The 24,152-nt window shown below is 43.7% G+C and overlaps 1 protein-coding gene across 1 annotated transcript in view; it reads right to left on the reverse strand.

Moving 5' to 3' along the window:
• LOC122920116 (DNA topoisomerase I, mitochondrial-like) overlaps window positions 1-24,152 on the reverse strand; it is an 86,503-nt gene that overhangs the window by 46,056 nt on the left and 16,295 nt on the right. The window contains exons 6-7 of the mRNA XM_044269326.1: window positions 20,731-20,846; window positions 17,357-17,478 (exon numbers count right to left, since the gene is read on the reverse strand). Of these exons, the coding sequence (XP_044125261.1) occupies window positions 17,357-17,478; window positions 20,731-20,846 (238 nt within the window). The remainder of the gene's footprint in view (window positions 1-17,356; window positions 17,479-20,730; window positions 20,847-24,152) is intronic.

Here is a 24,152-nt window from a genome sequence, read left to right on the forward strand (position 1 = left end):
CACTCCACAACAGTCTCTGCAGCAGCAATAAGACTATCAGCGGACGGCTGAATAAGACCACACACAGAAAGAGAAGTACAGATTCTATGTACATTACTTTGTCGATTATGCTACTATACGAAAACGTGGGACGCCACAATTATAGCATGGACTGATTCCAACATACGATTTTGTACGTACCTTATATCAAAACTCCAGCTTACGATACGTTATAATCGAAAATCTTTGTGCGCGCACAATTTATGGTCTAAGGTTGGATGTGCTATTTGACTTTTAGGATTTCTCCAGCTGTGGGTTTTAAGTAATATTGGACATCTCAGTGGAACTATCAGCATATAATTCATTCATTGTCTTATCCATTGGTTTTAGGTCATTTTGTTTTAGGCAATAATTATCGCATGATTTCAGACATCTGTTTAATAAATCGCATGATTTTAGACCTCGCTACATTTCAGTGCGACTCTGATTGCAGAGTGCCCTTCTACATTTTTACATAACCTTATGATTATTGATTTGGGCGCATCAATTTTAGTTGGAGCACCGAATCATCCCTGATATAGGGCGAGCCGTCCCATATACTCAATACCATAAAAATGATCACATGCCCAAATACACAGATCTTTCTGAATTAATCGATTAGACTAATCTCTACAACCCCACAGATTTATACAATGTATCCACTGTACACAAGAATATAACTACCAACATACTGCCCCTATGTACAAGTATATAATTGCTATAATACTGCTCCTATGTACAAGAATATAACTACTATAATACTGCTCCTATGTACAAGAATATAACTACTATAATACTGCTCCTACGTACAAGAATATAACTACTATAATACTGCTCCTACGTACAAGAATATAACTACTATAATACTGCTCCTACGTACAAGAATATAACTACTATAATACTGCTCCTATGTACAAGAATATAACTACTATAATACTGCTCCTATTTACAAGAATATAACTACTATAATACTGCCTCCTATGTACAAGAATATAACTACTATAATACTGCTCCTATGTACAAGAATATAACTACTATAATACTGCTCCTATGTACAAGAATATAATTACTATAATACTGCCTCCTATGTACAAGAATATAACTACTATAATACTGCTTCTATGTACAAGAATATAACTACTATAATACTGCTCCTATGTACAGGAATATAATTACTATAATACTGCTCCTATGTACAAGAATATAACTACTATAATACTGCTCCTATGTACAGGAATATAACTACTATAATACTGCTCCTATATACAAGAATATAACTACTATAATACTGCCTCCTATGTACAGGAATATAACTACTATAATACTGCTCCTATGTACAAGAATATAACTACTATAATACTGCTCCTATGTACAAGAATATAACTACTATAATACTGTCTCCTATGTACAAGAATATAACTACTATAATACTGCTCCTATGTACAGGAATATAACTACTATGGGGGCGGAGCTTGGCTGCCTTCCTGGATGGCTGCCTGTTGCTGAGCTCCTCCGGCTAGCTGGTGATTAACCCCATTAAAAGCACTTTTTTACCTGCACAAATGGTCAAAACGGGGAGAGACCGCAGCAAGGACCCTTTAGAGACCACCCGGGTCCGCTCCAAGCAGCCAGACATGGAGCAATACCTGAAAAAGCAGCCCAAGGCCCGTGGAGCTGAGACACCCAAGATGGCGCCGGCTGCCTCTCAGCATTCTGAGGGAGAAGATTATTCTGAAGCAGGAAGCGCTTCTGACATCTCGGATTACAAAGCCCGAAAACGGAGTGGAACTTTATCTAAGACAGCACTTCGGGAGGTCCTGGACGCCGCTCTGGCTCCCCTGAGACAAGACCTAGCAGAGATCAAGGTAGATCTGCGCAGCATGGGGCAGCGGGTGGCGGACTTAGAAAATTCGCATGATGCGATTATTCGCCACGAGGGAGAAATATGCGCAGTATTAAATTCGCAAAAAGACTTACTTAATGATGCTTTGCTGCGCATCGAGGATCAAGAAAATCGCAGCCGCAGGCGAAATATTCGCATCCGGGGCCTGCCTGAATCATTCGCATCGGAAGCTCTGGAAAAAAATCGCATGCGAAATTTTTGCGAATCTTTTGGGAACGGACAGAGCTGCGAAAATCACAATTGAGAGGATACACAGAGCTTTGAGACCTAAACCTAAAGGCTCTGAGCCGCCGAGAGATGATGTTTGTGGCCTTCTAAGTTTTGTGGACACTGCGGCTCTGCTGAAGGCAAGTGGAGAAGCAGACAGCTTGAGATTTGAAGGCACACCGATCTTGTTTTTTCAAGACCTGGCTCCTACTACGCTGACGAAACGCCGAATTCTCCGGCCACTCCTAGAAGCTCTCAAGGCCTCTGCCATCCAGTTCAGATGGCTTTACCCATTCGGCCTGGCCGTTATGAAGAACGGGAGACAGATTACTATACGCTCCCCTCAGGATCTAAACGCTGCCTGGGTTCACCTGGGTATTTCACCGCTGGAGATACCGTCCTGGATGCCTGCCGATCAGGGAGTGCCGATACCCTCGCCTCCAAGCTCGGACCAGTGGAATACTGCCACCTCGGGTAAAGCTACCAGACCTAACCGGGAACGCCATCTCCCCGCCACTTCCGAGTTTCCTCCGCACCGCTGAGATGATATGTCGCATATGGGACACGAATCAACTCTACAGCCCAATAAAAGGGCACTGCCTTCGCTGGTCACCCGGCCTGTGACCCCTGATGTCACCCAGATGGCGTCCCTTGTTACAGCATGAAAGAGACTTTCCCTTTTCGTTCTCTTTGGGACCTTGTTTATGCTACGTTTTATGGTTCGCATTACTTTTCCCCCCTCCCCCCGAGAAGCTGGGGTTTAACCAGCGTCTAACCCGGTTCACGACCCTACCCCCTGATGGCCTCCTTCTGGCCCCTAAGGGCTCCACGAGACCCCCCGCCCGGTAGATCCCGGCTGTCCGCCGTTATGCAAATGGATCGTTTCACCACCGGGCGCCCTGTGGAGCTTTCATTTTTCTGTGTTTTATGCTGGTTTTTGCATTTTACTTTCTGTTATTTTATTTGCAGAAGTTTTGTTCATTTTGTCTGTGTCTTCCCTTCTCCTACAGTGTCTTTCCCTCCTTCTTCCACGCTTGATTGGTCTACCACTGATGACATGCAACGTACCCAACCACCGCCCGGAGATGGCTGAAGTCATAGTTTCCTCTTTCAACGTGAGAGGTCTGAATGAGCCATGTAAGAGGTCGCAAATCCTATCTCTACTGCAGAAAGACAAAGTCTCCATAGCATTCTTCCAAGAGACCCACTTCCGGTCGGGTAAGATACCTAATCTTCCACCCAAAAAATTCTCACAATGGTACCACAGCACACATGGCTCGGCTAGCAGAGGTGTTAGCATCGCCATTCACAAGCAACTACCCTTCGTAGTCTCGGCTTCTTCCTCGGACCCAGATGGTCGGTACTTGTTTGTGAAGGGCGTAATTGCTGACACTCAGATCACGCTAGCTAACGTCTACGCTCCAAATAGGGGACAGGTCCAATGGCTGATTCAGACCCTCACGCTCCTATCCTCCTTCAAGGAGGGCATTGTAATTTTAGGGGGAGATTTTAATGTTTCCCTTGATCCTAGCTTAGACTCCTCCTCCGGAAAGTCAGCTATTACGCACATACGTTTGAGGCGTTTGAAATTGGCCCTGAAAAAATTAGGTGTGTTTGACGCATGGCGCACTCTAAACCCCTCTGGTAGGGATTATACCTTCTTTTCCCATGCCAGGTCCTCATACCATAGACTGGATCACCTCTTCTTATCCTCCAAACATGCCCAACTGCTCCTACACGCCAAAATAGGTAATATTACTTTGTCAGATCACTCCCCAATTTTTATACATTTCACCTTGACCTCTCTTCCAAAAAGGGAATGGAATTGGCGACTCAATGACACCCTCATCTTAGATCAAGCCAACTCCCAGAAGCTAGCTTCCTCTCTGACAGAGTTCTTCCAACGGAATAACGCAGGTCCCACACCTCCCTCGCCACCGATTGTATGGGAGACCCATAAAGCGGTGATCCGAGGTGAACTTATCGCCCTCGGCTCCCATGTTAAAAAACAACGTGCTCAAGCCATTGCCACCCTTATGTCCCAAATTGAGTCGCTCGAACTTACGCACAAACAATCACAGGCACTTAGTTGTGCCACTGAACTTAGTGATGCTAGAACTAAGCTTAAGAACTTACTAAATGTTACATCAGCCAAACTGCTCTTACGCTCTAGATTTAAATCGTACGCTCATGGCGATAAGGGGAACAAACTTATGGCAGCGCTGGTTAAAAAACAACATTCTGATTCTTTTATCTCTGCTATCAAAGATGCTAAAGGAACTCACCTGAAGTCCACCCCTGACATTGCGATGGCCTTTAGCACCTTTTATAAGGAGCTCTACAATCTTCCACCCCCCTCGAATCAGTCGCTCAATACCCTCACGGACGCCACGGAAAAATTTCTTTCATCCCTACATCTCCCTAATATCACCCAGTCCCAGTCAACTCAACTAGTAGCCCCAATAACAGATGCTGAAGCGCGGAAGGTGTAAGGAAATTATGTCTGTATCCACACACGTTCACATATATGTATTAATTCAGCCTTATATGCTTGTATTAAAGTATACAGAGTTCTTCTTTAAAGGAAGTAACAACAAGGTCTAGTAACACAAGCTAACAGGAAATGGCTGTCTGAAGCTCAAAACCGCATGGCTAGAAAGAGATATGCATGCTTTGCAAAAGAATGCCACATTTATGATGAAGGTATCTGGAGAGAGAATTGCTGAATGCATGACATCATAGCTGCAGAAACATATATATGCATATATACATATATACCTTTTTACACTTATATCTAATATGTGCATTAGACATATATTTTACACTTGCTATAATACTGGTTATATAAGCATCTTGTATATTGACGTTCACCTTTTGTGAAGGACGTTTTATCAGATAAATGTTGGTACAAAATAAACAAAGATAATTCCGCGAAATATTTGAACAAAGCGAAGGTCGACAAACATGGTGGTTAGATATCTAAATTCTAAGAATTATAAATGCGTCACATATGTACCTTGTTTCTGAGAAATTATCATGACTTTTTTACTTTGGCTGTATAAAGGGAAAATTTATCAATTCGCTACCTGATTGGACTAGACATGGGGGAGGTATACGCTAATTTTGTGGTTTGAAGCTATAAATTGTCTACGATGTCAAAATAAAGGGGCAGCCATTTTAAACCTATCAATGTGTATTGGTCTTCAGTGGTTGTCCGGCCGGTGATTCACCCACAGACAAACCAGGGGCCCTTTCAATTGGTAGCAGAGGATGGTTCACTGACTATCCAGGTGAGTAATAATTTCTGCCACTATTTATGTTGGTTGGAATGTTTCTCTCCTGGATACGGTGAATATCTGATGTATACTGGATGGCAGGTTAGTTGATAGGTTAGTTTAGTGTTCATATGACTGTGGGACAGACACGAGGCAGCACTCAGTGTTCTGCGTATCCTGATAGGAGCGGCGTCTCCTATAGGCACAGTGGTTGGCAGGGGATGTTGTTCCAGGAACATACATCATATTGATGGCAGGGAATTTTCCGAATGTAGAATTAGTCTCTTCGGACGTTGGCAGGGATTTTACAAGTGGGAATTAGTCTCACTTGACGGTTTATTGAGTTACAGGATAACTCCGGATATATGTGAATGAGTTAAAGGATAACTCTGGATTTATGTGAAACAAGGAAACAAGGTACCAGGAATATATGTAAAGGAATACATATGATACAAAGGAAACAGTGAGGGAAACGCATACATCTCAATGCAGATGTTGGTTTCTAACTCACTAGGATTGTCTGTGGAGTGAATTGTTTAAAGAACATAACTGTACGGTTATAACTTGGAAGGTGACATTGATTACTGCAGTCTATTAAATCCATAAATGGTGTTGCCCATATTAGATATTTTACACGTGTTATAAGAATATTGTACTGGTGGAAAATCTGATTGTGCTGGCTTAATTGATCCTCAACATAACAGTACTAACACAATTACTTGCTGCTATTTCTACGCTGCTATTTCCACCTCACTGTTTGCTGCTCAAATATATATATATAGAGTTCATTGTCAATCGCAATAAACATTATGGGTAACGGCGTGGGAAAGGATCTGGATGGTGAGCCAGAGACCAGACCCACACCGTTACATTTTGTGTCAGGCACCTGTGGGATTAGTGTAACTGATCCATTTTGGGTAAATATCTGTGACCGTAGTCAGCAACTGTGTATTACGCAGATCAGCAATGTAGGTCCTCGCAATGAAGGGGACTGGGAGGAGGTTAAAAAAATGGTGGGGCTTCACCCTAAATATAACTATCCAGCCGGTGCCTGGGATGAAAATTATATGAAAACATGTTTTAAAAAATGGGAGAAAGCATTAAAAGAGTATAGGAAGAGATTTCCACCAACCCATCACATATACTTAAAACAGGATAGGGGGACAGTGAGTAAAGAGGAAGAAGTTCCATGGTCAGAAATTCTGCCCTCCTTACCAGATAAACCACCGGCATATGATGTGACGGTATTAGAACCAGAAAAGGCAACACTCCCAGCTGTCTCTACGGAGGACATGCTACAAGACCCTTATGATAAGGTCCCCTGTCCAAAACAAGCAACCGCACCAGAATTATTATTATTTTCTGGTGAAAACCAAAAGAGAACCGGACTGTACCCGGATTTGGGGGATAGAGATTCCCTTGTGAATACTGCAGTTATAGTGGCAGCAGCACTTAGGGAACAAAAAGATGTGGCTCCACAAGTCAAACAGGCTCAGGAAAGGAGAAAGGAATATAGAAAAAGTATGGACATTTATGTACAGGAGTTGACCCAACTGAGGGATAAACTAAGGATAGACATAGTCTACATTAAACAACTTCCCCTTCAGAATGTCTTTCCCGTTATATATGATCACGAGAACCCCGATAATACTGACCTCCCTAGTGAGGAACAGATGGATGAATTGAAGGGTATTCTGGGAGGAGAATGTGGGAAAACCAGAGCTGTAACTAACAAAAAGGACCAGCTGCTGACCGAGATAGAAAAACTAAGACAAGAGTACAGGAGGGTGAGGAAGGACTGGGAAACCAGAGCTCAGGAAGAATACAGTAGGAGAACTGAAACACAGATAGAGGCAGACAGTTTAGAACATGGAACGCCCCTGGCAACCTCCACCCCTAGAGTACCTGGAATAATGCAACCCCTGACAGACATATTTTCCAAACTCGCTCTAACACCTAAGGAAGGGGATAATAGAGGCACAAAACTACAGCTCCCCATGATCACTGTAGGTGACACTGAAGTCCATATCCCTCTTCCTTTAGGATTAATGAAAGAACTGAAGGATATGTGTCCCAATCCAAAAAAGGACCCTAGAGCAGCAGCAATGTTTCTGCAGAAGTATACTGCAGGGAGCCAATTAACAATGGAGGATATTCAGATAATACTCTCAGCCATAGACCCAGACACTGGCTCCCAAATCAATACAGAGGTGGTCTGAGCATGAACACCCGTCCCCACGGGGGAACAATCACTATTAGGGGTGCCCAGAACGAGTCCCGTCCTTCATTATGCATTTTGTTCCAACTGATTGGCAAGTTTTACCACAAGTAATACTGCAGATTGATGGTATTACAGTTAATTTATTGCTTGACACCGGAGCAACGACTTCAAGCGTAAACAAAATAGACTTCATTAACGACAAATGCACCGAAGGAAGTTCTATGGGTATCAATGGGACGACAGTGATACATAAGGTGACAGCACCGCTCCCGGTTTGTACTCTTACGGGAGAACTAGTGACGCACATGTCTTTTGCAGTCCTGCTAGAATGCCCCGTTTGCCTATTAGGAAGGGATCTAATGGCAGCATTACAGATTTCATTAGTTTTTGACAAAAAGGGAAGACTGACAGCAACCTCAATGAAATGTGACCTGACAAACCCAAAAAGACGTGACATGAATGGGTTCTTTTTAAGCATACCAATGTCCCTGGAAAATCATCCAATCTGGGCTAAATGTAAAGACTCAGTAGGAACGATTAACTGTGAGCCCTACCGGCCCTGTTTGAAGGAGGGGGTTATGCCAACCTTTCAGAAACAATACCCATTGAGTGAGGAAAAGTTAGAGGGTATAAGGCCGCAAATTGAAAAATACTTGCAGATGGGAATTCTTAGGAAAATTGTCAGTCCCTGGAATACACCGATAAATCCCGTAAAAAAAAATAATGGCACATGGAGATTGGTACAGGATCTAAGGAAGGTAAACAAGGCAATTATCCCACTTCCCCCCTTGGTGGCAGACCTTACAGCTGTGTTTGGGGCCATTCCTGCGGGATCCAAATACTACACTGTAGTTGACCTCAGTAATGCGTTCTTTTTCATACCAGTGGCTTGGGATGCACAAAGTCTTTTTGCTTTTCAGTGGGCTGATGATGGTCAGGTGACTTGGACCCGTCTCCCACAAGGTTTTGGGGATAGTCCAGCAGCCTTTTCTATTGTATTAAAGGCTACATTGGAAGATTGGGAACCAAAGAGGGGATCCACCTTAATACAGTACACAGATGACCTTTTACTCTCCAATTCGGAGTTAGAAGCCTGCGAAATAGATTCACAGAGTTTATTAGACCACTTGGCAAGCAAAGGACACCTGGCCTCGAAGAAGAAAATCCAATATGCAAGTACCCAGGTAGAGTATCTGGGGTGCATAATAGAGGCAGGAGAGAGAAAGATCTCACCCGCTAGAGTCAAGGCAGTGACCTCCCTAAGCAGGCCAGGGGACAAAGCTACAATGCTGTCCTTTCTAGGGTCAATAGTGTATTGCAGGCAGTGGATCCCTGATTGCTCCCACTGGGATTCAATCCTAAGAAAAACTACACTCACAGAAGCACCAAAGGTAGTGGAGTGGACAGAGGACAGAGTAGAAGCCTTTGAGAGATTGATTCGGTCCCTGACCCAAGCCCCAGCCTTGGCCCTGGCAGATTATGGAAAGCCATTCCAATTATACTGTGTGGTATCAGGAGAAACCTATGCAGCGGTTTTGACACAGACACACGGGGGAAGAAACAGGCCAGTTTCATACCTATCGAGAAAATTACCTCCTGTAGTTCTTGGAATGCCTCACTGTCTCCAAGCATTAGCAGCCGCGGCCATGTCAGTAAAAGATGCTACTAAGATAGTCCATGGGAATGTAATGGAACTTTTCACCACTCATACAGTCTTGTCCCTCCTTCAAAACATGACCACACAACACATGACAGCTCAGAGACTGAAAATGGTGTGTGGTATAAGGAGTGATCATATGGAATGGGAATTCCATATGATCAAAGAGGGGATTGTAAGGAAATTATGTCTGTATCCACACACGTTCACATATATGTATTAATTCAGCCTTATATGCTTGTATTAAAGTATACAGAGTTCTTCTTTAAAGGAAGTAACAACAAGGTCTAGTAACACAAGCTAACAGGAAATGGCTGTCTGAAGCTCAAAACCGCATGGCTAGAAAGAGATATGCATGCTTTGCAAAAGAATGCCACATTTATGATGAAGGTATCTGGAGAGAGAATTGCTGAATGCATGACATCATAGCTGCAGAAACATATATATGCATATATACATATATACCTTTTTACACTTATATCTAATATGTGCATTAGACATATATTTTACACTTGCTATAATACTGGTTATATAAGCATCTTGTATATTGACGTTCACCTTTTGTGAAGGACGTTTTATCAGATAAATGTTGGTACAAAATAAACAAAGATAATTCCGCGAAATATTTGAACAAAGCGAAGGTCGACAAACATGGTGGTTAGATATCTAAATTCTAAGAATTATAAATGCGTCACATATGTACCTTGTTTCTGAGAAATTATCATGACTTTTTTACTTTGGCTGTATAAAGGGAAAATTTATCAATTCGCTACCTGATTGGACTAGACATGGGGGAGGTATACGCTAATTTTGTGGTTTGAAGCTATAAATTGTCTACGATGTCAAAATAAAGGGGCAGCCATTTTAAACCTATCAATGTGTATTGGTCTTCAGTGGTTGTCCGGCCGGTGATTCACCCACAGACAAACCAGGGGCCCTTTCAATAGGTACTGGCCTCTATTCCTTCAGGGAAGAGCCCTGGACCTGATGGCTTCTCCATTACGTACTATAAAAATTTTCAAGAGGTCCTAGTCCCCCACTTCCGCTCCATGTGTAACCACCTTCTGAACGGTGGCCACCTCCCCCCCCAATCGCTTTCGGCCCACATTACGATTATTCATAAAGAGAACAAAGATCCTCTAAATTGTGGTAGTTATCGCCCAATCTCCCTCCTTAACACGGACGTAAAGTGGTGGGCTAAGATATTGGCTCAGCGAATTCAGCGGATTCTCCCCGATATCATCCATAGGGAGCAGGTTGGGTTTGTCTCTGGCAGACAGGGGAACGAAAATACCGCCCGCCTCCTTCACCTCATGAATTGGGCACGGAGCACTTCAACTCCGCTAGCCTTGCTCAGTACAGACGCGGAAAAGGCCTTTGACAGGGTCAGTTGGCAGTACATGTCTGCGGCACTGTCAAAATTTGGCTTCCCTGATCAGTTTATCGCGGCTATTTTCTCTTTATACTCGTCCCCCTCTGCCAGAGTCAAAGTCAACGGCACTCTTTCCCCTGCCTTTGCCATATCCAATGGCACTAGACAGGGATGCCCCCTCTCCCCGTCCCTTTTTGTCATAGTTATGGAAACGCTGCTATGCAAGATTAGACAAGACCCCGCAATTGAAGGCATCAAGATGGGCTCTTGTATGCATACCACCGCGGCATTTGCCGATGATCTATTGATTATGACCACCAACCCCACGATTTCTTTCCCTCGGCTCCACTATCTGTTCGAAGAGTTCGGGTGGATATCTAACTTCAAGATTAATTATAGCAAATCCATGGCCCTGAATGTTTCATGCAAATCATATGTAGTCAAGGACCTTAAACGCGCCACCTCCTTTGCTTGGGCCCCCCGTGATATTAAGTTTCTAGGGATACGAATCTCGGCTAACCAAGATGACCTATTTAGTCTGAATTATGGCCCCCTACTCAAAGATATTAGAACACATCTACAGTCCCTTAAACTCCCCTTCATCTCCTGGATGGGAAGGAAGAACTTCCTTAAAGCCTTCATTGTACCCAAACTTCTATATTTAATTCAGACACTACCAATTTGGCTACCCCGCTCCTTTTTTATGGAAATACGCCGTGTGTTCTCTTTGTTCATGTGGGCGGGCAAGTCCTCTAGGATAGCGTACTCAATATTGACAAGAGAAAAGAGATTTGGGGGCTTTGGTATGCCCGACATCCAAACTTATTACACAGCGTCGCTCCTGAACAGGTGCTTTTCTCTCCTCTCACGCCAACCCCCGAATCTTTGCGTACAACTGGAACGTGCTCTTCTCACCTACAAAGAAGGACTTATCCTATGGGGAATCCGCACATGCACCCCGAATAACGCGTTTGCCTCTCCCATTTGGAAAGGTATGTTGGTGGAATGGGCCAAACTGTATAAATCCCGAGACATCAGATTTCCTAATATCCACCTCCCCCTACATCTACTACAGAACTATATCCACCCCGATATACTCAGACCCTCCGGAGTCTGGAGCATACTATCTGACCTTACCTTACAAGATATAGCTTCCACGTCTGGGGACTTGGCATGGGACAAGATTCAGGTTCTGCCAAAGGTTAAAGCCCTCTCCTTCCTTTCTATTGGGGCCTTTAGCCGAGATGTTAAAGCCCTCAAGCTACCTTCCCCCACTGATGATACACCTACTTGGCTAGAAAAGAAGCTTTGTGTTCCCGAGTTACCGAAAAAGCCCCTCTCGACACTCTACAGGGAGCTGCTCTCTTCTGCTCCTCCAGCACTGCACTTTATGTCTGCCTGGGAAAAGGAGCTCACAATCCAACTGACTGAGCCGGAGAAGGCCTTTATCTTAGCCCATTCACATGGCTTCAACCGATGCATCAAAATTCAGGAGAATTCCTACAAGTTACTGACCCGCTGGTACAAAACGCCAGAATTCCTACATAGGCTCAACCCTGACATTCCATCGCAGTGCTGGAGGTGTGGAACAGAAGTCGGCTCTTTGTCACATATATGGTGGTCTTGTAGTAAAATTCGCCCCTTTTGGTCTCAAATAGAGAACACAATTAACCGGATATGTGCCTCTAAGGTACGTCTGGATGCGAAACTAGTACTCCTCTGGTGTCCCAACGATTCCCTTACTCCTGCCAAAGCTGACCTCCCGACCATGCTTCTTACTGCAGCGCGTTTGTTGGTACCCCTTCTCTGGAAGAATGACTCACCACCCTCAATGTTAATGTGGACCGAGAAAACAGATCAACTGTTTAGATTTGAGGAATTAGCTCATTGGGAAACTCGCACACGTCCCAAATTTCTCAAACTGTGGCGACCATGGGAGAAATACAGCAAACCCCGAGTGAATTGGAAGAACTCCCTCTCCTCCTCTACCCACCCAATTCTACCCCTTCTCCCAACCCCCCACCCTCCAATCTTGTCTGTGTCTTTTCTTTCATTCGTTGTTACTAAATTGTTTATACTCACTATGTTAGTAGATCTGATATGGTCTGTAAGAATATTGGCACCCATTATGCTGCTGCCATCTGCGAATGGCTTTATATTGATGCATGATTTTTTGTCCAGACCATATGCACTCAATAAAAAGAGTTTTGGTTAAGAATATAACTACTATAATACTGCTCCTATGTACAAGAATATAACTACTATAATACTACCTCCTATGTACAGGAATATAACTACTATAATACTGCTCCTATGTACAAGAATATAACTACTATAATACTGCTCCTATGTACAAGAATATAACTACTATAATACTGTCTCCTATGTACAAGAATATAACTACTATAATACTGTCTCCTATGTACAAGAATATAACTACTATAATACTGCTCCTATGTACAAGAATATAACTACTATAATACTGCTCCTATGTACAAGAATATAACTACTATATTGGGAGACTAACTCACGCTCTCGCTTCTTAAAATTATGGTCTCCATGGAAAGTCTATAGAAACTTTACTTGATAGAGCAGATGTGTATCCCTTGTTTCCCTCCCCTCCTTCCCCTCCTGACACCCCCTTTCCCCCCTTTTCTCTTTTCTTTGATTTCTTCGTTTGATCAATGTCAATGACAGCTTGTATTGTTTGCACTTGACGTGTATGCTGGATGACTATCTTGTACCCTATTGCCATCATTGTACTGTCATGTGTGGGCTATGGCCTTGATTTTTCTTTCAATAAAAAGAAATTTGGTTAAGAATATAACTACTATAATACTGCCCCTATGTACAAGAATATAACTACTATAATACTGCTCCTATGTACAAGAATATAACTACTATAATACTGCTCCTATGTACAAGAATATAACTACTATAATACTGCTCCTATGTACAAGAATATAACTACTATAATACTGCCTCCTATGTACAAGAATATAACTACTATAATACTGCCTCCTATGTACAAGAATATAACTACTATAATACTGCCTCCTATGTACAAGATTATAACTACTATAATACTGTTCCCTATGTACAAGAATATAACTACTATAATACTGCCCCTATGTACAAGAATATAACTACTATAATACTGCTCCTATGTACAAGAATATAACTACTATAATACTGCTCCTATGTACAAGAATATAACTACTATAATACTGCTCCTATGTACAAGAATATAACTACTATAATACTGCCTCCTATGTACAAGAATATAACTACTATAATACTGCCTCCTATGTACAAGAATATAACTACTATAATACTGCCTCCTATGTACAAGAATATAACTACTATAATACTGCCTCCTATGTACAAGAATATAACTACTATAATACTGCTCCTATATACAAGAATATAACTACTATAATACTGCATCCTGTGTAAAAGAGTATACAAAATATATAATATTTTTCAGCCTAAACAAGATTGGAAGTACATCATCATCACCTCGTGGACATAACCTGAACAGGTAGGGGGATAACTACTTCCGGCTTCCTGTGAGAAATTGATTTGTCTGACATGCCCCAGTACTATTGACCAGGGAAAGCCAGAAAACTATTTATAAAAAATAAAAATAAAAATCCCTAATGGACGGCCTAATGTCTTCCTATGTTCATTACGTGGAAACTGAGATGCCCATGGTCTCCCACCAGCAGACACGGAGTTGTTGCTGCAGCAAGACTTTAGAAACATCAAAAGCCGTGCATTATACATCTCCTTTCTGCCTGGCTGATGGCGGGGCTAATTGGCAAGTGTTACGTCCTTTAAGATGTAAGGGGGAGATGTGAAAAATATATCAGTACAGAAGTGGAGAGGCAGCAAGGAAACTCTGCCCATGCATTTTTCATGAGCAAGATTTAACAAAGCAGATGTCTGGCCAGGGGCGTGCTGCGAAATTCAGCCCTGGCGCTGACAGAAGCATCAGCTCTACTGTAAGAGCAAAGACAGGGACCCGCGAATAGGTCAGGATACCAAGACGCGAGACGTTGAGCAGCAGCAAAAAGAAAATGGCATCTTGACATTCATCAGAGCTCAGCCGGGAGAGGGCTCGCCAATTCCAGCCGCCTCTCAAGCTCAGATCAAAGCCTCCCTTCCACTTCAGAAGAAAGAAAATTAAGCCGATTCCATAGTGGTCCTTCCGTTTCTGAGCGATCGTCACCAATGGACTGGAATAATAAGGGTTTTACTCTCCGACGGCCCTTTCGTCTCCCAAGATAAATTGCTCAGGCTGACTTTTGCACGTAGTATCAGATATACAGCGAGCAGTCATTGAAGTGGATGAAATTGGAGCAATTAGGAAGTATATCTTTTTTGGTAGAACACATACACTAATTTGTTGAAATTGATTTTGGGTCAGATTCACCGAAGTTTTTAAATTTTTTTATTTAGGTATGAATCTATTGTACTCGAGTCAAATGTCTGAGATATTGTCCAGAAACCTAGAGAAATATCTATCTCTCGTTACAATCCAAATTTTGGGTGAAATTGGTACAAATTCCAAACCAGTAGAATTGATTCATTCATCCTTATATGCCGCCCTTTAATTCCTTACGAAAGGGTAACAGACCCATGTATTGCATGCAAATCTAACTGCCACCCACATAGGTAGTGGGTCCATAGACCGATTTTTGGGCAGATCCACATAATTTCAATAAGATCTGCCAGAAATCTAAAGGCGCCATTCAGACGAGCGGGTGTCAGGCTGCAGACTTGCAGCGCAGCAACCGGCCTGACCTTCCAGCACTGCCGGGGTCACATAGCATTATATTGATTTATGAGGCTATGTAACCTTAGAGGTCTGTGATGTATTGGATAACACCGACATAATGCTATGGGTTACATAGCCTCATAAATCAATATAATGCTATGCAAGCCCGGTAGTGCTGGAAGGTTAGGCCGGGTGCTGCATTGCAAGCCCTCGAAAGGGGCCGAAGGCTGGTCATACATACCAGATAGTCCATGCTGCAGGTCATTTCCACAAGAACATAGATTGGACATGTTGAAATTCATCTGCCCGACATATTCCGAAGGAAAGTCAGGATGAATAACTAATACATATTAGACGACTATCACGGGAAGATCAGAGGAGACTTTATTCTAATGTGTATGTCCCCTGTAATGCCTATGGCTCGCCATAGATATTAGATTGTCTGCAGATTCCTCAATCAATGGTCCAGTCTGTTAACTATCAAGTGTTCATGCCTCGGATATAACTTTTCATTAAGTGGCCCCTGGGGATATTAGCTGATTGACTTGGATCCCGTCCTTGGCAAAACCAGCTGGCTTCTGCCACGGGGAAGCCTTGGCCAGCCAGTCAACGTAGTATTACATGGTGGCCGTTCCGGTCCTTATAAACGCAAGAACTGGTCGTGTCCACCAGAACGGGAGCTTTCCTGCATCCGAGCTCACAGTGTGACCCACATCCTTGATGTCTATATGCCCTAATAGGGCCTATGAACCTGGTTGGTCATCATGATAATCCTATTAATGCAATAAAAAAAAATATATAAAAAAAGTTCAAATCAAATATCCTCCCTTTTTATCCATCGCTAACGTTCACTGTGAGGTAGTCACCGGTCCTGGAAGGGTGTGGGATGCTCTACAGCTTGGTCCTGCCATCCCGAGCTAACTACCATTTCATTATTAATCACGCAGCTGCTCCACCAGCTTAGGTCTCTCCAACGTGCGATGAAGCTTTACATATGGCGCACAGAAGAATTTTACAATTGTGTTTAGAAAAGATATTCAGAGTTTTAGACAACTATAACGTAGCAGAAGGCAGATTTTTTTTTTGTTTTGTTTTCCCACCTATAGTATAAAAAAAAAAATGCCATCAAAAGGATTGTCCAGTTGAGAGAAAGGTGTTAAATTATATATACACAATATATGGGATCCTATTCACATGTTCATGGTCTGGTGTCAATCACTGGCTGGGGCGGGTCCACTGCATCTCCAGGCATTTCCTGGGTGTCGAGCTGAACTTGGAAGCATAGACCAGCAAGTGAGCAGTGTGGATTGTTAAGTATGGCTTATTTTATGACTTTTTTGTTAACCCTTTATTGAAATTTACCCCATGGACAGCCCCTTTTAAGGCCTCATAAAAAAAGGTTTAAAAACCCCTTTTAGGTGGCCAAAAAACATCGGAGTACAAACCCATCTCCTCTATTATGTACGTTTTATACAGTCACTTACCTCTGAGGATACAAGGCACTGACTGTCCCACAGCTACGAAGCTCAATGCCCAAATACTGCCAAGATAGTCTGGAAATGCCCATCATGTAAATTTATATAAGCTGTGCTCCTCTGGGGTGGAGCTAAATGCACTGCCTCTGAAGGACCGGTGTAATCCCAGTCTCCCCCATTGGTGCCGTCTCTACAAACATAAAACCGCCCATGGCTCCCGATAGGTTGGCTCTACCAACAAAACGCTCATCTACAGCCAGCTTTAGGGTGTATTCATATGGTGCGGCTGTTGCAGTGTTTGGCGCTCAGGTAATAAAATGGATGGCAAAAGACGCAAACCATCAACACAATCTGCTGCGGTTCCGCTATTAGCACAAGCGAGGCACCATGTGAACACATCCTTAGTCAACCCAGACACTGACATTCCATTTCTCTCACTCTTTAATACCTTTCGCCAATCCAAAAAGAAGTTATTCCGGAAGATTTCTACGGTGGTGTAGTCATGGTCCAACATGGCAGCAAAGAACTTGGCCACTTCCTCCGCCTTAACGCCGAGCTGGAATGGCTTTCCTGTGGTATATTTAGAAGAAAAAGGAAAAAATATCATAATGGCGGCATGCAAGTTACAAAAACGGAAGGAAGCACGTCGGATTTCACCCCCTTCCATCAAATCATCTATGTTCGACATTTAATCTGATGTGTATGGCCAACTTTAATAGCATCTGTTAGCAGGATCAACCCTATTAAATGAGACATACTGCATGGTAGAGTTGCTCCTGCTGATAAAAAGGATACCTATCGTTTGAAAAACGGTTGTGGCATTTGAGAAAAAAAAAGTATGACACTCTTTATGCAAATTAGAGCTTCGGTGCAATGAGGGGTGGAGCTTGACACTTGGTGCACTTTAGCTTTGCAGCTTTCCATTGCTGGCCCCTTCCCCTCGGTGCACTTTCCTCATATGCATAAGAAATAAGTCTTTTTCCCCGGGATGCCACAACCGATTTTCACAAGACCGGTATCACTTGTGTGATACTGCTTACAGTAGGGCTGATCCTGCTTACAGCTGCTCTTTAAAGGGGTACACCCATGGTATAAAGTGATAGCATGATGCTAGAATATGCCATCAGTTTGGTGAGGCTCTGACCACCGAGAAGGGGCTGAGGTGGTCAGGGATGCATCTAGCATTTCTGCTGCCTGAGGCGAAAACTGAAATGACAAATTCTCAACCTAACCCCTTCCCTCCAGCCTGTTAAAGGCATGCTTGGACAACATTACATATAGTGCTACAAAACATACTGGTTAATATAGCGATACAGTTGAATATGCAGAGCTGAACGCACTCATTGTCCAAGGCCTTTCCGCTGCCCACACTTGTCTCTACCTGGTTCTGCCTGAGGCAATTGCCTCACCTCGCCTCATTGGCGGTGCACCTCTGGTGGTGGTGCTTTAGCACTGTGGTCCTCTCACTTGTCCAGACCACATACCGCTCCGGTGGCCACTCCAGCTAAGTGATACAGTGCAGGGAAAACATACACGGGGGACAAATTGCTAGATCAGCGCTGCAGTGCCTCCATTCTTCGGATCTGTAGAGGCTGCAGAGGTCGTACCCCCACTGACCATGAAGTGACGGCACATTACTCTATGGCCTGTAGTTCTCTGTATAGGCTTCCTGCTTTCAGGATGTCGCCGAATCCTCCAGGCAGTGATGTCATCCATAAGGAAATTCAATGACGTAGCTGTAGGGGATGCAGGGGCCCTGGAGTCCGAGGAGGCCCATAGGCCTTTCTGGTGCAAAAGTGGTATGAATAATGGTCGGGGGCTTCTGCACATTTTGCTTCTAGCCATTCCTTCAGCTTTGGAAATTAGAATGGCTCCAATCTCTCTGCTGAGCGCATAAATCAGCACAGTAAATGACGGAGGTGCTGCAGTCCTCCCCTAAGACGGCAATTTATATTAATCTGTTTAATGAGGCTCTAAATTGCGCTGATCACTGGATAGTAATTACGCAGAAAGGAAAACAACAAATCAAGGGTTTTTTGCACCTCCTTGACGAAGCAGGTCTCCGGCTCAATTTCCTCCGGGGTCTTTTCAAGGAGGGTTGAATTTTAGGCAGGTGAATGCAGATCTATTTAATCTACAGCTTTGTATCAATGGCCAAATTAAAGGGGTCCTCCAACTTTCTTAGCAAATTTTGGCTCCCCGTCAAACCTGTGGGGGGAACTTACCTGCTCTCCAGCTTTGTGTACCCCCGTTATGTTTGCTGTGCTCTGGTCCCCTGCTTGTAAGATTCCCGGAAAAGGCTGAGGTCGTGCGCACTGCTGCAGCCAATGACTGGCTGTAGAGGTGAGGCATCTCTGAAGCGGTACGTCACTGGGTCACATGCCACTTTAGGGATAAGTCACCACAACAGCCAACCGCAGCGGGGGGCGTCATGTCAGAGCGGAAAGGCGGCAGGCGTGGGCACCAGCAGGAGGCGCCTGGGCTCCTTCATGCGAAGAGAACGCCTCTCTGGATAACGCACTTTGCTCATTTGCATATCAAAAACTGTTTTTTCAGAAGATGGAAAACAACAATTGCTGAAACAAGTGTACACTTGGGAATAAGGTGCTATTAGGCAATTACTTTACTCGGGGTTGCACCTAGCCTTTCTGCTGCGTGAGGCAGAAAACTGAAACGGCGCCCTAAAACCCCAATGCCAATTTCTAAGTCCAACCCCTTCCCTCAAGCCCTAGTGTTAAAGACACTACAAAACAGAGGGTAATACAGCGCCACATACTGTGCTTCCCAATACTATACTGCAGAAACAGATAATCCCCTTCTGCTGCCCCTACCTGGTGATGCCTGAGGCAATCGCCTCGCCTCATTGGGGGTGCACCCCTAGCTTTACTTCGATAGCAATGGGAATGTCACGCGACTGCAGGATCCGACTACACAGACACAACACATCCACAGAACTAATTGACGTGCAGCGGATTTAAAATCCTCACCATGGGTCAGACAAAGTGCAGATTCCATCCCGGAGATTTTCCACAGAGTGTAGATGAGATTTAAAAGGGCATCTGTCAGCAGTTTTGCACCTATGACACTGGCTGACCTGTTCCATGTGCGCTTGGCAGCTGAAGGCATCCGTGTTGGTCCCATGTTCATATGTGCCCGCATTACCCAGAAAAATGATGTTTTAGTATATGCAAGTGAGCCTCTAGGAGCAACGGGGGCGTTACCATTACACCTAGAGGTTTTGCTCTCTCTGCAACTTCTGTGCCCTCTGCACTTTGTCAGAGCCAGGCAGTGGAAATGTGATCACGCCTGCCTGGTCCTGTCAAAGTGGAGCAGGCGGGCAGTTTCAGAGCCTCTCGGTGTAATGGCAACGCCCCTGTTGCTCCTAGAGGCTCATTTGCATAAATTAGAAAATCATTTTTCTCAGCAATGCGGGCACATATGAACATAGGACCAACACGGATGTCTTCAGCTGCCGAGCGCACATGGAACAGGTCATGGGTACAAAACTGCTGACAGATGCCCTTTAAATCTCATCTAAAATCTCCGGGATGGAACCTGCTCCTCCTCTGACCTGTGGTGTGGATTTTTTAAACCGCTGCACCTCAATTACTTCTGTGTATGTGTTGTGGATTTTGCTCTGACTTCTACCCAAAAAGTCTATAAATCCCTGACGGAAATGTGGATTATGTAAACGATCTGACTTGTTACTTGACCCCGGACCAAGAAATGTATATCCAGACAAAACAAAGAACCCGTGAAACCTTTGCTCCGAGCACGAAATCTCCAGACGGAACGAGAAAAGGAATAAGTAAAAAATGGTACCGTCATAGTAAAACGTCACATCTTTTGGCAGCGGCTCATACAGTGGAGCGAACACGGGGCCCTTATGTTCCAGAAATTTCCATTTGATACCGTCTTCATACTTCTCTTCCTCCCACCTGCAATGAATAATACGAGGAAAGCATTATTGCTTTTTCCAGACACCTGCTGGGACACATCGAGAAGACAAACAGCCTCTCACAAAGACTAGATAGATTTGGACGCTGCTAAACCCTTCATTCTGCAGACACGTCCGCGGGATATTTTTACAGCTCCCAAGCAGATCGTTGGCAGGTTCTGAAGGGGTTAGTGGCGGCTTCTCCTTCCTGCAGACTGCATATACAGATCGCTTCTTATTTTTTGAAAAATTCTCAAATGGAAGGAGACTTCATATAGGAACTGGCCCATTAACCCTGGCGCCACCCGAGGCTCTGGTGGCATCGTTGCAGCACTGAACATTCACAGCCATGTCTTTTTACTTTTTTATTTACCGCCATCATACGGGATAAATGTCCCATAGTTAACAGGTATTCATCTTTATCTGCAAAAAAAATAATCATTAAAAATAATCCTGAGGTTTGCCAGGTGCAAAAGTCCTTAAAGGGATTCTGGATAAAAATCCTCCAAATGTAATGCAGAATACAGTCCTGATCAAAAGTTTAAGAGCACTTGAAAAATGACAAAAAATCCTATTTAGCACGGCTGGATCTTAACAAGGTTCCAAGTGGAGCTTCAACATGCAACAAGAAGAAATGGGAGTGAGAGAACATTTGAGCATTCAATTTAATGAAAACGAATAAACTGAAACAGGCTGTTTTTGAGCTGATCAAAAGTTTAGGACCACACCTCCCCCAAAAAAAAAAACTAACCCCCCCCAAAACGGAAATCCAACTTCCAAACATGAACTCCGTAATGAGTAGCTCCGCCGTTATTGTTTCGGCATGCTTGATACAAGCGTTTCCATGAGGTGAGTGGGAACATTTCTCCAAGTGTCTGGAACTGTTGTCCATTTTTGTAAACTTCCCTTGCCATCCATCCCCAAAGGTTCTCATTTGGATTTAGCTCAGGGGAACACGCAGGATGGGTTAAAAGCGTGATGTTATTCTCCTGGAAGAAGTCCCTTGTCCTGGGGGCATTGTGTACTGTAGCGTTGTCCTGTTGAAAAACCCAGTCGTTACCACACAGATGAGGGCCCTCAGTCATGAGGAAGGCCCTCTGCAACATCTGGACATAGCCAGCGGCCGTTTGACGTTCCTGCACTTCCTGAAGGTCCATTGTTCCACTGAAGGAAAAAGCACCCCAGACCATTATGGCGCCCCCTCCACTGTGGCGCGTAGAAAACATCTCAGGTGGGATCCGCTTGTCATGCCAGTAACGTTGGAAACCATCAGGACCATCAAGGTTACATTTTTTCTAAGAGAATAAAACTTTCTTCCACCTTTGAATGTCCCATGTTTGGTGCTCTCTTGCAAAGTCCAAACAAGCAGTTCTGTGGCGTTCAAGGAGACGAGGTCTTTGAAGACGTTTTTTGTTTTTGAAGCCCTTCAGTCTCAGATGCCGTCTGATGGTTATGGGGCTGCAGTCAGCACCAGTAAGGGCCTTAATTTGGGTCGAGGATCGTCCAGTGTCTTGACGGACAGCCAATTGGATCCTCCGGCTCAGTGCTCATGAAATTTTTTGGGTCTTCCACTTGACTTTTTTGTTCTATAACCCTCAGGATCATTTAAGAATTTAAGAAATTCAAAATGACTGTCTTACTGCGTCCCACCTCAGCAGCGATGGCGCGCTGTGAGAGACCCTGCTTATGCAGTTCAACAACCCGACCACGTTCAAAAAGGGAGAGTGTTTTTGCTTTTGCCATCACAACGCGTGACTACCTGACAGACAATGACAATGAATCCACATCTTTGCACAGATTTGGCCTTTTAAAGGCATGTGGTCCTAACATTTTGATGAGTTTATTTGTTGTTTTCATTAAATTGAATGCTCAAAAAATGTTTTGTCTCACTCCCATTTCTTCTTGTTGCACGTTGAAGCTCTGCTTGGAACCTTGTTAAGATCCAACAATGTAAAATATGATTTTTTTTGCCATTTTTCAAGTGGTCTTAAACTTTTGATCAGGACTGTATAAACAAGGCAGCACTCCGGACTTGGTGAAAAAAATACGTGGATCCTTTGCATACACCCAATGCAACGTTTCAGCTCATCTTAATGGAGCCTTTGTCAAGCAGTGATAACCGAGCTCAACACACAAGTGATCAGGATGATACAATAATGAAATCAATCAAGGAATAAACACGGTCATCTGTGCAAAATACAAGAATGTGGCGCATATCAGACTATAATCTCCAGGTTCACAAACATACGTGTGCAATAAATATTAAAATAGTGAAAAATCTTAAGTGTTTATGTTGAAACACAAGTCGGGCTACTTTCACACTAGCGTTTTCAATTCCGCTAATAAAATCGGTCATAGGATCTCAATAGCAGAAGAAAGCGCTTCAGTTTTGCACCTATTCCTTGTCAATGGGGACAAAACTAAACTGAACGGAATGCATTCGGTTCCGTTTGGTTGCGTCCCCATCGTGGACAAAAAGCTGCAAGCAGCGTTTTTCTGTCCGCGATGTGGTGCAGAGCAAGACGGATCCGTCCTGACACACAATGTAAGTCAATGGGGACGGATCGGTTTTGTCTAACAATAGAAAACTGATCCGTCCCCCATAGACTTTCAATGGTGTACATGACGGATCCGTCTTGGCTATATAAGACATAATACAACCGGATCTGTTTGTGACGGATGCATGCGGTTGCATTATTGTAACGGAAGTGTTTTTTGCAGAACCATGACGGATCCGCAAAAAACGCTAGTGTGAAAGTAGCCTTAATATAGTCCAATAATAATAATAATAATAATAATAATAATAATAAAGTGCATGTGTGCTAAACACAACTACATCAGTGTATTAAAAACTGAGGCGCTCACCCTCCATAATAGTACCCATATGGTAATGGTTCAGCGTCCTGTGATGTCTGTTGCGCCTGCGCAGCGTCCTCATCAGGGCTAAGGAATCACTCAAGGTTAATGGAGGCTCTCCATTGCCCATGCGCATGTTGACGTACGTACGGCGAAACGTTATAGTCTCCATGCCAGTACTCTGAATGGAACTGCCTGTGTAGACCAAGCTGAGTGCGCACACGCCCTAACCGCATGCATAATGCTTAAGCGGTAACCATGGGTACATAAACAAAGGATATTACAAGGATACTAATTAACCAGTGTCTCTTTTGTATCAGTTGTGTTACATTTATACTCAGAGATATACAAGAGGACCATGGTATAAGCTGGAGAGGTGCATGATCTTCAGTCATTAACCAAGGACCGTGCCCTCACCGGACTGGGATTGGGTGCGGGGGCACTGTCAATG

This window comes from Bufo gargarizans, chromosome 10 (assembly GCF_014858855.1).
Source record: "Bufo gargarizans isolate SCDJY-AF-19 chromosome 10, ASM1485885v1, whole genome shotgun sequence".
Taxonomy (NCBI): Eukaryota; Metazoa; Chordata; class Amphibia; order Anura; family Bufonidae; genus Bufo; species Bufo gargarizans.